The sequence below is a fragment of the Cyprinodon variegatus genome, unplaced genomic scaffold, assembly GCF_000732505.1.
Source record: "Cyprinodon variegatus isolate N-32 unplaced genomic scaffold, C_variegatus-1.0 Scaffold1402, whole genome shotgun sequence".
Lineage (NCBI taxonomy): Eukaryota > Metazoa > Chordata > Actinopteri > Cyprinodontiformes > Cyprinodontidae > Cyprinodon > Cyprinodon variegatus.
Window position 1 is genome coordinate 17,122 of NW_015151855.1, and position 12,951 is coordinate 30,072.

The 12,951-nt window shown below is 43.9% G+C and overlaps 2 protein-coding genes across 2 annotated transcripts in view; both read right to left on the minus strand.

Moving 5' to 3' along the window:
• The window catches only part of LOC107103233 (titin-like), a gene marked incomplete at its 3' end in the record, with an annotated part of 17,900 nt that extends 15,820 nt beyond the window's left edge, over nt 1-2,080 (minus strand). Inside the window, exons 1-4 of the mRNA XM_015402808.1 lie at nt 1,963-2,080; nt 1,761-1,841; nt 1,194-1,622; nt 248-885 (exon numbers count right to left, since the gene is read on the minus strand). Of these exons, the coding sequence (XP_015258294.1) occupies nt 248-885; nt 1,194-1,622; nt 1,761-1,841; nt 1,963-2,035 (1,221 nt within the window). The remainder of the gene's footprint in view (nt 1-247; nt 886-1,193; nt 1,623-1,760; nt 1,842-1,962) is intronic.
• Nucleotides 2,081-2,114: 34 nt separating this feature from the next.
• LOC107103234 (titin-like) lies at nt 2,115-12,943 on the minus strand. Its single transcript, XM_015402810.1, has 17 exons — nt 12,673-12,943; nt 12,305-12,583; nt 8,610-8,900; nt 7,326-7,613; nt 7,048-7,164; nt 6,685-6,967; nt 6,407-6,590; nt 6,002-6,082; nt 5,659-5,926; nt 4,647-4,703; nt 4,519-4,563; nt 3,780-3,839; nt 3,538-3,600; nt 3,167-3,238; nt 2,966-3,034; nt 2,509-2,658; nt 2,115-2,245 (listed from the first exon to the last, which is right to left on the minus strand). Exons 1-17 carry the CDS (start codon nt 12,908-12,910, stop codon nt 2,115-2,117), a joined length of 2,676 nt encoding a protein of 891 aa, XP_015258296.1. The 5' UTR covers nt 12,911-12,943.
• Nucleotides 12,944-12,951: the final 8 nt, after the last annotated feature.

A 12,951-nucleotide genomic window follows, 5' to 3' on the forward strand; every position in this document is an offset into this window, starting at 1 on the left:
TCTGAGCCTTCTGACTCTCCAGAGTCTTCTGAGTTACGTTTCTCTCTTTCACATCTTCTTCTTCTTGTGGTTGTCTTTCCTTGGCTGTAAACTGTAAATCAGAGAGCGTTGTAGATGAAAGAGGTGGTCGAGGTGTTTCCACTGCTCCAGCTTCAGGTTTCTCAGGTTGGATCATAGTTTTTGTTTGTAGCTTCTCTGCAGATCCAGCAGATTCCTTGGAAGAAGAAAGTTCTGCACTCAGGCTGACTGTCTCCTCCAATGACGACACACTGCTAGGAGGAGCTGTCTTCAGGTCTGCTCCAATAATATCCGCAATGTGCAGATTGGTGGATCTTTGAAATGAGAAATGTTCACATTCAATAGATTTCTTCTCCTCTCTGGTTTCAAGATGCTGTGCTGAAACAAAAGCATCTTCTTTAAGCTCCTCAGCTGAAAAAGTAAAAAACTTCTGTTCTTTTCTTCTCTCCAATAAAACAACATCTTTAACCGGAGTAACCTTTATGTTCTCTGGATTTGTTTCAGTCAAACTTCTGGCATCTTTTGATGGAATCTGAGTTACAGTTAGATGAGGAGGAGAGGTGACCAGAGACTCTTTTCTGGTTTTTCCCAGAGCTCCGTCCTCATTTGGTCGGATGATTTCCAGCTTTTCATGCTCTGGACACTCGAACTCTTCTGTTTTCTCCCTACCTTCTTTCCACCCATTTGAAGGCCTCTCATCTCTACCATCTAACTCTTTGGGTTTTAATCTTCTCTCAAATATCTGAACATCTTCATGCTTCTCTTCATTTGCTGCAGAGAAACTTTCTTCAAGCACCGACTTCCAAACATCCTCATCCTCAACTGTCTGTAGCTTCAGGTCTTGTTTTAGATGAACTGAGATTTTTTCTTTTTAAGATTTTACCAAGATGGAGAAAAGGCCCCATGAAGCGGTGGCCAAGAGGAACCCGACATAAAAGAGATAACAGAAACGTAGCAACGTTAGCATCAACATCAAACCCATCAAACAGGTCATTGCAGATTAAACAGATTCAGCTTTGGTTCAGACTTTTAGGCAACAAACAGGACAGCCGACAGATGCTACAGAAATTTAGACCAATGTGAGATAAGAGAGTCTGAAGAACAAACATTAGAAGATTGAGATAAGTAAAGAGGATTCAAAAAGATCTCTGGGACCATCACATGGACGTGTCTACCTGGTTTGTCTTTGGGTGGAGGTCCTCTGGGACCTGGCAGAGCCTTCTCCAGGTCCAGCTTTGGAGCTCCTGTTTTACTCTGAAGCTCGGCTGCTGGTTCCATAACCTCTGCTTCTTCTGGAACCTTCTTTGGTGTTTCAGGAACCTTTATGGGAGGCTCTGGATCCCTCTTTTTCTCTTTGGATTTTTCTGCAACCTTGGTTGGAGCTTCAGTTATCCTTTCTGGAAACCTTTTCTTGGTTTCTGGAACGTTCTTTTCAGTTTCTCTCGTTGTTTTGGAATCTTCAACTTTTTCAGGAAACCTAATCACCTTCTTCGTTTTCTCTCCAAGCTCCGGTTCTTCTGCCTTCTTTGGAACCTCTGGTTCACGTTTAGGAACCAGTGGCAGTGATTTCCCAGGAACCTCAAGCTTCTTGGGCTCTGAGGGAGCTTAGAATAACAGTAGTTATAAGATTTATGTTAAAAAGGTGGAAGTCACACTCTCGTTTAGCTTGTTGAAAGACTTGAAAACGTCTTAACATGTCAGAGTGCAGACAACAGAATCCCATAGGATAACCTCTGCACTACCTGGAACTGGAGCGTCCTCCGTCCGCATCTCCGGCTTAGATCTTTGGACCACAGCTTCCTCCCCTCTACGTACATCTTGCACTTAAAATAACATTTTGTTCTCATTTAGCCCAGAGGTAAAAAAAAAAACAAAGCAATGAAAGAGTCCACTCTAAGCGAGTGAATTCAGCTGAAACCCAAAAGGAGAGGAAGAGACAGATACCTTGAGCTGGTGGACGCTCTGGCGCTGATGGGGCTGCCGCTGCCGCAGCCTTTTCTGGTGCTTTAAAGAACATTTAAACATTTTTTAAGAACATTTACTGCATTGAGCAGAGACACAAACAGGACAGGCAGCTCATAACAACAGGATTCACATCACAGCACATGTATAAGAAGATGAGAGCAAAGAAAAGACTGGGTACCTCTTGCTAGGATCACCTCAGTCTTTGGAGAAGGGACCCTCTCAGCCACCGGGTGGACTTTCGTTTCCACGGCTACAGCTGGGACTTCAGAGGACATGGAGAAGATGCTGGTTTTTACACAGATCTCATCAGAAAGAGTTTTATTATTTTATTGGAGGTAAATGGAGGAGTTAGGCGTAGAAGAGAGGTTACCATTGGGAAGAAAGTTAATAGTGACATATTTACATCAAGAGGTTAGTAGCAAAGAACGTCTGTCACTAAAAGAGCTTTTCATGTTGGTCAGAACAACATGATGGAGGAAAGGAACCGATTATCAAGTCTTTCTGCTCCAACTTTCAGTACTTTACCTCTGGGTTGTGGAACTGGAGCGGCTTTTGGTTTAACTTCTGGTACTTCAGTCACTTTGGGCTCTTCTGCTTTCTGAGGCAGTGGTTCTGGTTCTGGAGGAACCGTTTCAACTTCTCTCGGCTCAGGTTTGGGTTTGGGTTCAGTTCGAACTTCAGATTTAAAGGAAAATAAAAACACTTAAGTCACAAAAAAGGGTTTGATTTCAAGAGTTTAAGGAGCGCAGGAGGTAAAAGACGACAATCACAGACATGAAAACCAGACAATGATTTAAGTGAAGAACACAACGTTTCTCAAACACATTTCAAGTAAAAAAATCACTAAAAATATTTCAATCCTGATGCTTTTGGTACTTAAGATCCTGAACTATGTTTACCAGAAAGATGAAGAAGTAAAGCTGATAAAGACTCGTTCTGACAACAAAGAAACGTCAGAGTCAAACTCTGTCATGAACGTTACCTTGTGGAGCTGCCGGCTCTTCTCGCCGAGGAGGAGTCACTTCAGGTTCCCGCTTCTTTTTCTCCGGTTCTTGAAAACATTATCATGAAGTTCAGTTTTTAGACCACAGCTAACACCATGATGAGGTGTTTTTCATTTACACACAACAAGTACGATAAAACAGCATCGGGACGACACAACAGGGGTCAGACACGAAGATACCTGGGACTGCAGGTGGGGGAGGAGCTTCATGCTTAGAGGGTTTCTCCTCTGCTTTCCTGTAAACCTCAGGAACTTTAAAAGATCAAGAAGGTTTGAATTAAGATTCACACAGTTAAGCAATAAGGTCTACATTTCAGTCTGCGTTAAAAGGAGCGTAAGAGAAGAAGAGCAAAAGATTAAGAAGAGGAGACAAAAACAGACAAAAGATCTACCAAGTGTTAAATCTAATGGAGGAGGAGAGACTCTAACAAGCAGAAGCTGAGTTTAATGCAGAGGTGAAGAGGCAAACATGGGGGCTGAGCGGGTTGGTGGGTCTGTTCAGCCAAAGCTCTGAGAGCAGCATGAAGCCTCGGTACCAAATAGCTTTGTACCTGCAGGGATCTCCTCTCTGACTTGAGTCCGCTCTACAATTTCTTCCACGGCTTTTTTCTCTTCTGGTGGAGGAGAAAAGGGAACTTAGACACAAACAAAGGAACGGCGTGCAACATCAGGAGATATTAATGATCAGGAATCAGTTTGATCAACACAACCAGGAGACATAAAGACCAGAACGGAGTTAAAAGACACAGACTGACAAAAGATCTGAGGAGAAAGGAGGGAAGAACACTGATACCTGAGACGGAGGAGAACTGAACCAGAAGCACTTCTTCTTCAACCGTCACACTCTTAAATTCTAAAGGAAACGATTAAGGGATAAGAGGCGGGTTCAAATCATCTTTATTCACCGAGAGGTTGAATTATGGTGAAGTTCTAAGGGATCATCTCAATATTTTCACAGCCAAGGATCTGAATGTCTCTGCTTCTGTCTCCTTGAACCCCAGTGGGCCTCAGCAGATGGCCGCTCACACTGAGCCTGGTTCTGCTGGAAGTTTCTTCCCGTTCAAAGGGAGTTTTTCCTCTCCACTGTCGCTACAAGCATGCTTAGTATGAGGGATTGCATCCGAGTCAATGAGTTGATGCAATTAACTGGTTTTCTGGTTTGATGTTTAAAAAGGAATCTTAGGGGACCAGCCAGGGGCCCACCAAGGAACCATCAAGGAAAGTGGGGAAATTTTGAAAGGCTACCACTGTAAGTTGTAAAGACGTTGTTTTAATGAGACTGAATTGAAAATCAATCATCTCTGTGGAAATATTGAGATTTTTTGGATCAATCATAATTCTCCTCTGACAAATCTGATTTACTCTACGGCACGTCAAACATGAAGGTGTTGGAGTTACAGAGTTAATGATCTGTGGGTTTATCGGGGTCACACTGTTATTTTGGATGAAGGATGGTGATGATGGTTAAAAGTAAAGATGATTAAGATGTTTGATTAAAAACGGGCTCATTCGCAGCTCCGTCACGACCGTACCTTTGGCATCACTTTGTTCCTGGTACCGATAAAACTCGGAGGATTCTTTCGACATAGAAAAGAAAAGTTAAACGAAGGAAACGCAGCGGAGTGAAAATGAAACATCTTCCCATCTGTCCCGGACTCACCTGCGCTAATGACCATGGAAGCTGTGTCTGGGAGCTGAACAGAACAGTCTGGGATGTCTGAGGATTCATCCACAAAACATTTCATCACTTTTCAATTTAACCAGGAAATAAAATTATACAGTAGCAAGCGTTTTTTCTAATGATCCTAGATCCGCAGCTTCGTGTATCATTATCGTTAGCAGCTGAGTTTGTTTTCTCTGGTTTGTCGTTACTCACCCTGAGGAACCTTTCCTAACCCAACATCTGTGAAAGGAACAGGTGTGGTTAGACCTGGACGGACTCTAAAGTCTCTGACAGCTGCTGTGGCTCTAAGGTACCGACCTTTGCCTGAGAGGTAGAGCTCGGCGGTGCTTCGAGCTTCTCCCATGGGCTCCAGGCGAGCAATAACGGAGTAAACGCCTGGCAGGTGGAGACACCATTCTGTTTTACTCCACATTTAAGGCTCAACAACTGATTCCAACGCTAATATAACGCTGCTCACAGACTGGGGAGCGTTAATAAGAACGTACTATTTCTGTGGGAAATGTTCCCATAGAGGTAAACTTGCTCTAACCAACCTTCATCCTCTGCCATCACGTTCCGGATCGTCATAAAGTGCCGCCGGCCCTCGCTCCGGAAGCTATATTTTGGGCTTTCTCTGAGCTCCCATGAGTCTTTGTACCATGTGACTGTGGCATTGTCGAAGGACAACTCGCACTCGAAGGTGGCAGAGTGGCGCTCGCTGACCTCTATGTTTCGGATGCATTTTGTAAACTGAATTTGGTCGGCTAAAATCAGACAATCACAGATTACACTTCTTATAGCGTTCCGCTTTATCCAAAGTTAGAAAAGAGTCCAAAATGACTCAAAGCAAATCAAGACAAAACACATAAAGAGGATCTGCAGGAGTCTTGGCAGATTTAAAGACGTTAGTCTGGTTGTGTTTGACTTACCTGTCAGCTCCTGGTTAGGAGGAAAAGGATTGGCTGATGAAGCATTAAAAGGAGTAAGAGTAGCAGGGAAACGGTCTTACCTGATACGGTGAGTTTGGCGTTGGAGATGTGCGGACCGCACACCACGCGGTAGTTGCCCTGATCTTTGACCTGGCAGTTCTTGATCATTAGACGGTGGCGGTTGCCCTCGCTGCTGATCTCGTATTTGTCGCTGTTTTCCAGTTTCTGCGTGCCCTTGTACCACGTCAGAGAGATCTCCGGGTAGTTGATCTGAATCTGGCACTCAAATGTCGCCGATTGGTTCTCTGTGATAGTCTGGTCAGAGATATCTTCCATCACAGAGACCGGCTGGGGACAAAAACAGCCATGAAGGTCGTCCAGGTTTATGTAGACAGCAGTCTCCTCTGGGGGGAGCTTAGTTACCTGCGTGTCGACACGTCCCTCCAGCTGCTGGATGAGGATGGCCATGTCCTCCTCCTCAACCTGACCACCATGCTCCACCTCCTGCCACCAGAAAGACGGCTCTGAACATGTAGCAACATCTTAACCATTGTTTATTTAATAATATCAACCCAAACTGATCGACTCTGCTGCTGTATGTGATGCCTGACCAGCATGGACACCCTGAACAGTGCAGACATAATGTCCCACCCTCCTACCACTGCCACAAGAAACAGATAACCCATGACATCATATTCTGCCTAAATAGTCTAAAGGTAGTTATTGGCCTAAGAGATGAGGAAAACTGAACCTTAGACGAAGCAGCTTCCCTTAAATCTACCCAAATCAGAGCTAGAACCAACTGATCTAATCGGCCTCCCCTCGTACCGCCTTTCCAGTCTCCATCTCCTTCTCCCTCTTCAGGATCTCCACCGCCTGCAGGATGGCTCTGTAGTCATAGATTTCATGCTCCCGCAGGATCCTCTCATAGTCTTTAGGGTCATGACCTCTGAGCAGGTCAACAATGCTGAGGTTCTCCAGCTTCTTTGGGCTTTTTTGCTTGGAAGGAGTCCTGGGAAATGGCAGACATATAAGAATTGAGTAGGTAGAAGCTTTGGGTCTTTTGACTAACAGACTTCAGCCAGATTTAGAAATTATGTAGTTACTTCTTCAGTCTTGTTCTGATATCTCCAAGTCCTTCCCCTTCTTCCTTTTTGGTGACCTCCATTTCGGCGCCGCACTCAATCTCTCCGTGTTTGTTAGTGGCCACGCACCTATAGAGGCCAGAGTCTGACTTGGTCACCTCCCTGATCTCCAGTTTGGCATCCTGGCCCTTGTGTTCAACGGAGATACGACCCCCAGGGGTGATCTGTCTCCACTTCCCCTTCATCCACTTCACGCTGGGGATAGGATCCCCACCGATCTTTGCGATAAACGTAGCGGTTCCCTCTGGAAGTGAGGAGAGGAAGTAAAAAATTACAAAATGTATCTCTTCCTGTGGAACATTATTAGAGGATTGCTCTCCTTACTCTCTGTGACTGAAATGTTTTTGGGTTCTTCGATGAAGAAGAGGTTGTCAAGCCTCTTGACTGGAGCAGCTGGAGCAGGTGCTGGTGCCTCGGTGGGGGCAGCTTTGGTTCCTTTGTCTACGTAAAAAAAACATCGGCATGTGATTAAGTATTGCCTTAGAAAAACAGTTAATAATACTGCAGCTATAAAAAAAAAACCTGAACCAGATTTTGACCTTTAGGATTTGACCCCTTTTAGTTAATTTTCCATAAAGCCCCAAATCCCCTTTGCTGCTTACCCTTCACAGTGACCTTGGACTTGCAGAAGTCACTACCGGTAGCATTGCTGGCCTTGCAGAGGTAATCCCCTGCATCGGTCTTCAATGCAGAGCTGACCTCTAAGCAGGCTGTTCCGCCAACAAAGCTGATCTTGGTTGAATCGCTGGCCTTTATCTCCCTCCTGTCCTTCATCCACTGGACGGTGAGTGGAGAAGAGCCTCTAACGTGACATTTCAGGCTCAGCTTCTCCCCCTCGTTCACCACCACCGGCTCCAGAGGGACGTCAAATTTAGGAGGCTGGCCAGTTTCTGAAGGAAATGTGGAAAAAACTTTTCAGATCACTTCTAGAAATAAATGCTTGACAGTAAACCAGGGTTGAGTTTTTTTTCAAGAAGAAACCCGTTTCTTCCAGACAAGTGGAAGAAACTGGAAGAAAGTCCTGGTTAAACGTCATATTTTGGAGACCTGGGATAGCTCAATGAAAAAGTCAACTCACTAAATCCTCCTGGGTAGATAAGGAGAAATCTTCATGAGAATACACATAGTGACACAAATTAAGAATGTATATAATTCATTAAGTGTATGTAATACAAATCTAGATGAATGAATAACTTTTTGTCACAAAACTTGCAAAGGGAAATGCCCTTGGTTGAAAAACCACTATAGAAAACTCATCAGGTTTGATGAGCTGTGATAGTTTACTAATAGCCTTTAAATGTAGGAAAACAGTTTCTTGTATACTCAGATTAAACCAGCTGGCTTTCTTTTTCTTAAATATCATCTGCCCCCAAACCACCCTGGTTTATAGATATTGAACCCCACCTCAGGGTTATTGGGGCGCGCATACACTGTACAAGTTTTTGCCCTTGTCAGGAAGATTCTCCAGTCATGCAAGAACTTTTTCGATCGACAAAATCAGACCGACTGAACACAGCACAATTTTCAACAATGATTTTTGGACTAAATCAAGACGGACCAAACAGATTTAGCCCCAAAAAAATTTCTAAATGACGTCTGGCATTAGGGGGAACAAAAAGTTCAAGTAAATTTGACCTTCCAAGTGTTTTTCAGAAGAAACTGGATGAAAGGGCTTCCGCCGGACAGAAAACAAAACATGGAAAAACCCTGGAAAAAAATGCTATCCCGAAGAAACTTCCAACACTGAAATGTATGACTTTATAACTTTCACATAGATTATAACCTTTTCAGAGATATTCTGAATAGTTAAGAACAATCTCTGGGAAGTTCTTAAAGATTAAAGCCTACATTTTAGTAAACCTCCAATGAACAAATGGATTCCCTACCTGAAACTGTGAGGGACACCTGACATGAAGCTTTGCCTGCTTCATTGGAGGCCTCACAGGTGTAGACGCCACCATCAGAGACAGCGGAGTCTCTGATACACAGCACGGCCATGTTGTTCTTGAAGCTGATGTCGTATTTCTCAGAGGGATGGATCTCCTGGTCGGCCTTGTACCAGACGATGGCCAGAGGCTGAGAGCCAGACACCCGGCCCTCCATCTTTATGACCTTCCCTTCTGAATCAACCATGGACTCAGATGGCCTCTTGGTGAAGTTAGGAGGGACTTTACGCTCTGTGGGGCAGAGAGTGAGAACAACAGGTAAATTTGTGACAATGCGGAGGTGGTTTAATGTTTACTCTCCGTAAGGCCAGTGGGCCTTCACCACAGAACCACCAGATAAAAACCCAGTGATCAGGACAACCGAGTCACAAACCGAGACACAAATGTAACAGAAATTAACATGATCCCCGCCCCCCCGTGATCAAAAAGCGAACCTTTATTTTTATGATATGTCTCTGTGAGACCATGTCTGAAACCGACCCTCCAATCATGGAACATAGCCGGCCCACAATCCAACCAAATCCAGGACCTCTGAGTGAACCAAAGTTCAACTAGACTGTCTGGTAGATACAAAATCAAGACTGTTGGTTAGTGGGGCTATTTTAGGTGTTTCCCTGCAGTAGAAACTATTGATACAGAGGATTTCCAGAATGGTTAGAGGTCCAGATAAGCACGTCTCCTCCTCTGGTTTCCAGGGTAGAAGCCCTTCAGCCTAGCAGATGAGGAGACCATCTGATTTCTTGGTCACTTATAGAGGTTATTAGAGAAGCAATATTACAATCATTCAAACGCACCGAAAAGACTATAGCGTGTCCACATCTGGATGTTTGGATTGGTGAAACCTACTGTACCTTTAAATGTACCTCAGCATTAGCATCATTATTCACTACCAGGAGCTGTTTAGTTCATGCAATTATAAAATGAAGGATCCATTGATGGTTATGTTTGTCTAGTCGGATAGATCTGAACCTGTTAGAACACGTGTTTCTCCTTCTCTCTGGAAGTAGAGCTGCAGTCTGTGGTTCTGACGTTAATCAGATAAGAGGCCAAGACCAGCTGGCATCTTTTCTCAATCCTCACTCACTGAGTACCAGTGGAGGCAGTTCTTAGTGTCAATGGTCGGGCCAGTTTGAATGTGGTGTTATCCAACTTTTCCAGCAGCTTCTATGAAAGGCGGTGATGATGGCGACCAAGCTGTAGAGCTATCAGCATTTAATCAGAATTATTGAGCCCTAGATTAAATTAAGTGCTGAGTGAAGGCAAACCACCACTCTAGACAAGCTGCAGCCCATTCACTTCATGTCAAGCAACCTGAAAACGTATTAACTGGATTTGTTTCAGGATAGAGATTCAATCATTTTGGTTTGATCCTCATTTCTCCAAATAAAACAAAAAATCCAATCCAGACTATCATAAAAAAAGAAACGTCTTTAAACATCTGAGGACACAAATCTCAATGTGAGCAGATCAAACTTTGGTTAAATTCCTAATATAATTTGAAACAGTAGCTTTTGACACTTAACACCATTTTACCAAAAGTATTTAAGTCCCTAAAATACAGATTTTCCAGTCATAACCATAGTGAAAGTGGGGCCGTTATCACCAGCCTCAGTCATATACATATCAGGTATAATATAAAAGGTTCGGGTCAAAATTAGCTGAGCTATGAATTGGAAGGCCAGTGTCCTGTAAGCTCAGCATACCATGTCAGGCCAGCATACCCTTAATCAGTCCCATTGAATGGCTTCAGATTGCACCAGTAGCTCGGTATGTTTTTATCACTGAGTGATTCTTAATCCTAACCCTGAAGTATTTCCCCCCCATGAAATCTGAAAATAATTTCAGTAGTTCTTCATGTGCTTTAAAAGTAAAAATGATCCACATGTCGATCTCGATAAACAAACCAAATAAATCTCATATCCTGTCACCTGAGTTGTAGAACCCTCTCCCTATAAATATTTAATTCTCTGTGAAAAAAATCCATCTCTTCGTCAAACGGACTTGCAAACTTTTTTATTTATTTTTTTTTAAGTTAATGTGTGTAGTGGACCTAATGAAGGACTTTTTTCATTGTTTTATGCACAAAACAGCATCAAAAACCTGACTAAATCTGGAAATTAAACAGCCTGATTGGCTGTATGGAGAGAGGAGACAGAGGACACTCTCTGTCAGGCGCGGTATGCTGAGCTGACAGGACACCAAACTAAAACACAGAGTGAGGTCATGTAAAGAGGTCATCACTTTCCTGCCACTAAATGCTGCAGACTGTTAAACAATCCAAACTAGACTTCAGGCCATTTCTGGATTATCAGACATTTTTTTAGTTCAGGTTCAAATTTCCAGACCTTCAAACATTTTCCTGAGGGAGATGAAGACTGACTGGAATAATGAGAAACTGATGGGTGCAAAGCATGATGGTTGATATATCATTAAGGTTAACAGAAAACAGAATGAGCCCCAATCACATCCACCATTAAAACCAGTCATTAAAACCAGTATGCAATTAAACCAACTATTCACACCTCTTGAAACATAAGAGTTCAAAAACTGCTTATCTGTGGGTTTTACTAAGTCCCTCATCTGGGAAATAAATCCTCTGGTTTGCAGTAAATTTCACTCCAGTGTCAGATGTTATAGATTTTATGTCCCTCAGCTTTTTCTCAAACCAAACAGTTTCTGATAAATGAGTTAGCGATAGCAGCATTAAAGCAAGCTTGGTGAATCATGGAAATTATTTGATGTTTTTCCTGTGATGAAATGAATGCATATGAGTGAGTTAGCGTGTTTACCTAGTTTTACATTAGCTTGGCTAATGTCACTTCCTGCAGAGTTAGAAATTTCACAGCTGTATGTTCCTGCAGCTTGTTTTCGGTCCCTGCAGAGGACTTTCAGGATGCAGGTATCGCCTGTGGTCTTCATGTCGTACTGATCTGAGGGTCGGATTACTTCCCCGTCTTTTTTCCAGGCCACAGTTATTCTTGGGCCCCCAGTGTAGGTGCACTTCAGGGTCAAAGACTCCTGGAGTCTGACATATGCGTCTTCAAGCTTGTTGACAAAGCGAGGCGGTTCTGAGAGGGGCAATGTTCCAGTTAGTTGTGTGGAGCATGTAAGCAAGAAGGTTTAATTAGATGCATTAAATGAGCATGAAGAGCTGCTGCGCTCCTGCAGGTGACAGTTAGTGTGATTAAGTAAAAGCAGATGTGTTAAGGCTTTACCCGGGCTGACAAGAGCGTGGCAAACATCCCTTCCTACGGCATTAGAAATCTCACAGGTGTAATTTCCTGCTGCGTCAGGCCTGCTAGTGTTCAGGACCACCAGGATGCAGGAAGAGTCAGTGGTTTTCACATCGTACTGGTCAGAGGACATGATCGGCTCATCGTCCTTTCTCCATGCCACAAACACCGTCTGGCTCCCGGTGTATGTGCAGACTAGTTTCAGAGGCTGACCGACCACAATAGCTGTGTTTTCCAGCTTCTTGATAAAGCGCACAGGCTCTAAGAGAGGCAACCATCATGTAAGACATTTAGTGTTAGCATGCATTATGTCTGAATGTCAGGATTTAGTAAGATGTATTTTTTCCCAAAAGGTCTTGGTCACAGTGTCAATAAAGAAGAAGAACAGAAGATGAGTGTCACCTCTGACTGTCACGGTGCAGCTGGCGGACGCCGATCCGGCACGGTTCTCAGCCTGGCAGCTGTATTCCCCTTCGTCAGACTTAGCTGCCTTCAACAGTTTCAAAGTGGCAATGCCGTCTGAGAAATCCATGGAGCAAGTGGGCGACTTTCGCAGCTTTTCACCTGCCTTGAACCAAGCTACTGAGATATCAGGAGTTCCTGTAATGCTGCATTTCAGGGTGACTGCGTCACCCACAGTCACTTCCACCGGCTCCAGCGGATCGACAAAGCATGGTCGCTCTGAGGTGGAACATCAGGTTGGAGGTTCAGTACAAAGAGAAACTTTTTCTTTTGAAAAAGAAGCATAAACATGCAATTTCTTTTTTCACCTAGAATCGAAATCAGCGCTTGACACCTGTCGCTTCCTACTCCATTGTCTACTTCACAAGAGTATTTCCCTGCTGCCGTGCTTCTGTGGGAGTTAAGAACCTCGAGGACAGAGGAGGTGTCTGTGGTGATGATGTTGTAATCCTCTGCACTCACGACGGCGCTCCCATCCTTCTTCCAGGTCACGTCTACGGTGGGCGTTCCGGAGAACGTCACCTCAAGCTTCAGAGGCTTTCCCATCTCAGAGGAAATATCCCTCAGCTTTTTAACAAAGTGGACCG

Coding starts and splice junctions, on each gene's coding strand:
- LOC107103234 (XM_015402810.1), bottom strand. CDS start 12,910: ATGGGAAAGCCTCTGAAGCTTGAGGTGACGTTCTCCGGAACGCCCACC. Junction 3,239..3,537: donor CAGAGAGGAGATCCCTGCAG/GTACAAAGCTAT, acceptor GATCTTTTAAAG/TTCCTGAGGTTTACAGGAAA. Junction 3,035..3,166: donor TCCCCCACCTGCAGTCCCAG/GTATCTTCGTGT, acceptor AATGTTTTCAAG/AACCGGAGAAAAAGAAGCGG.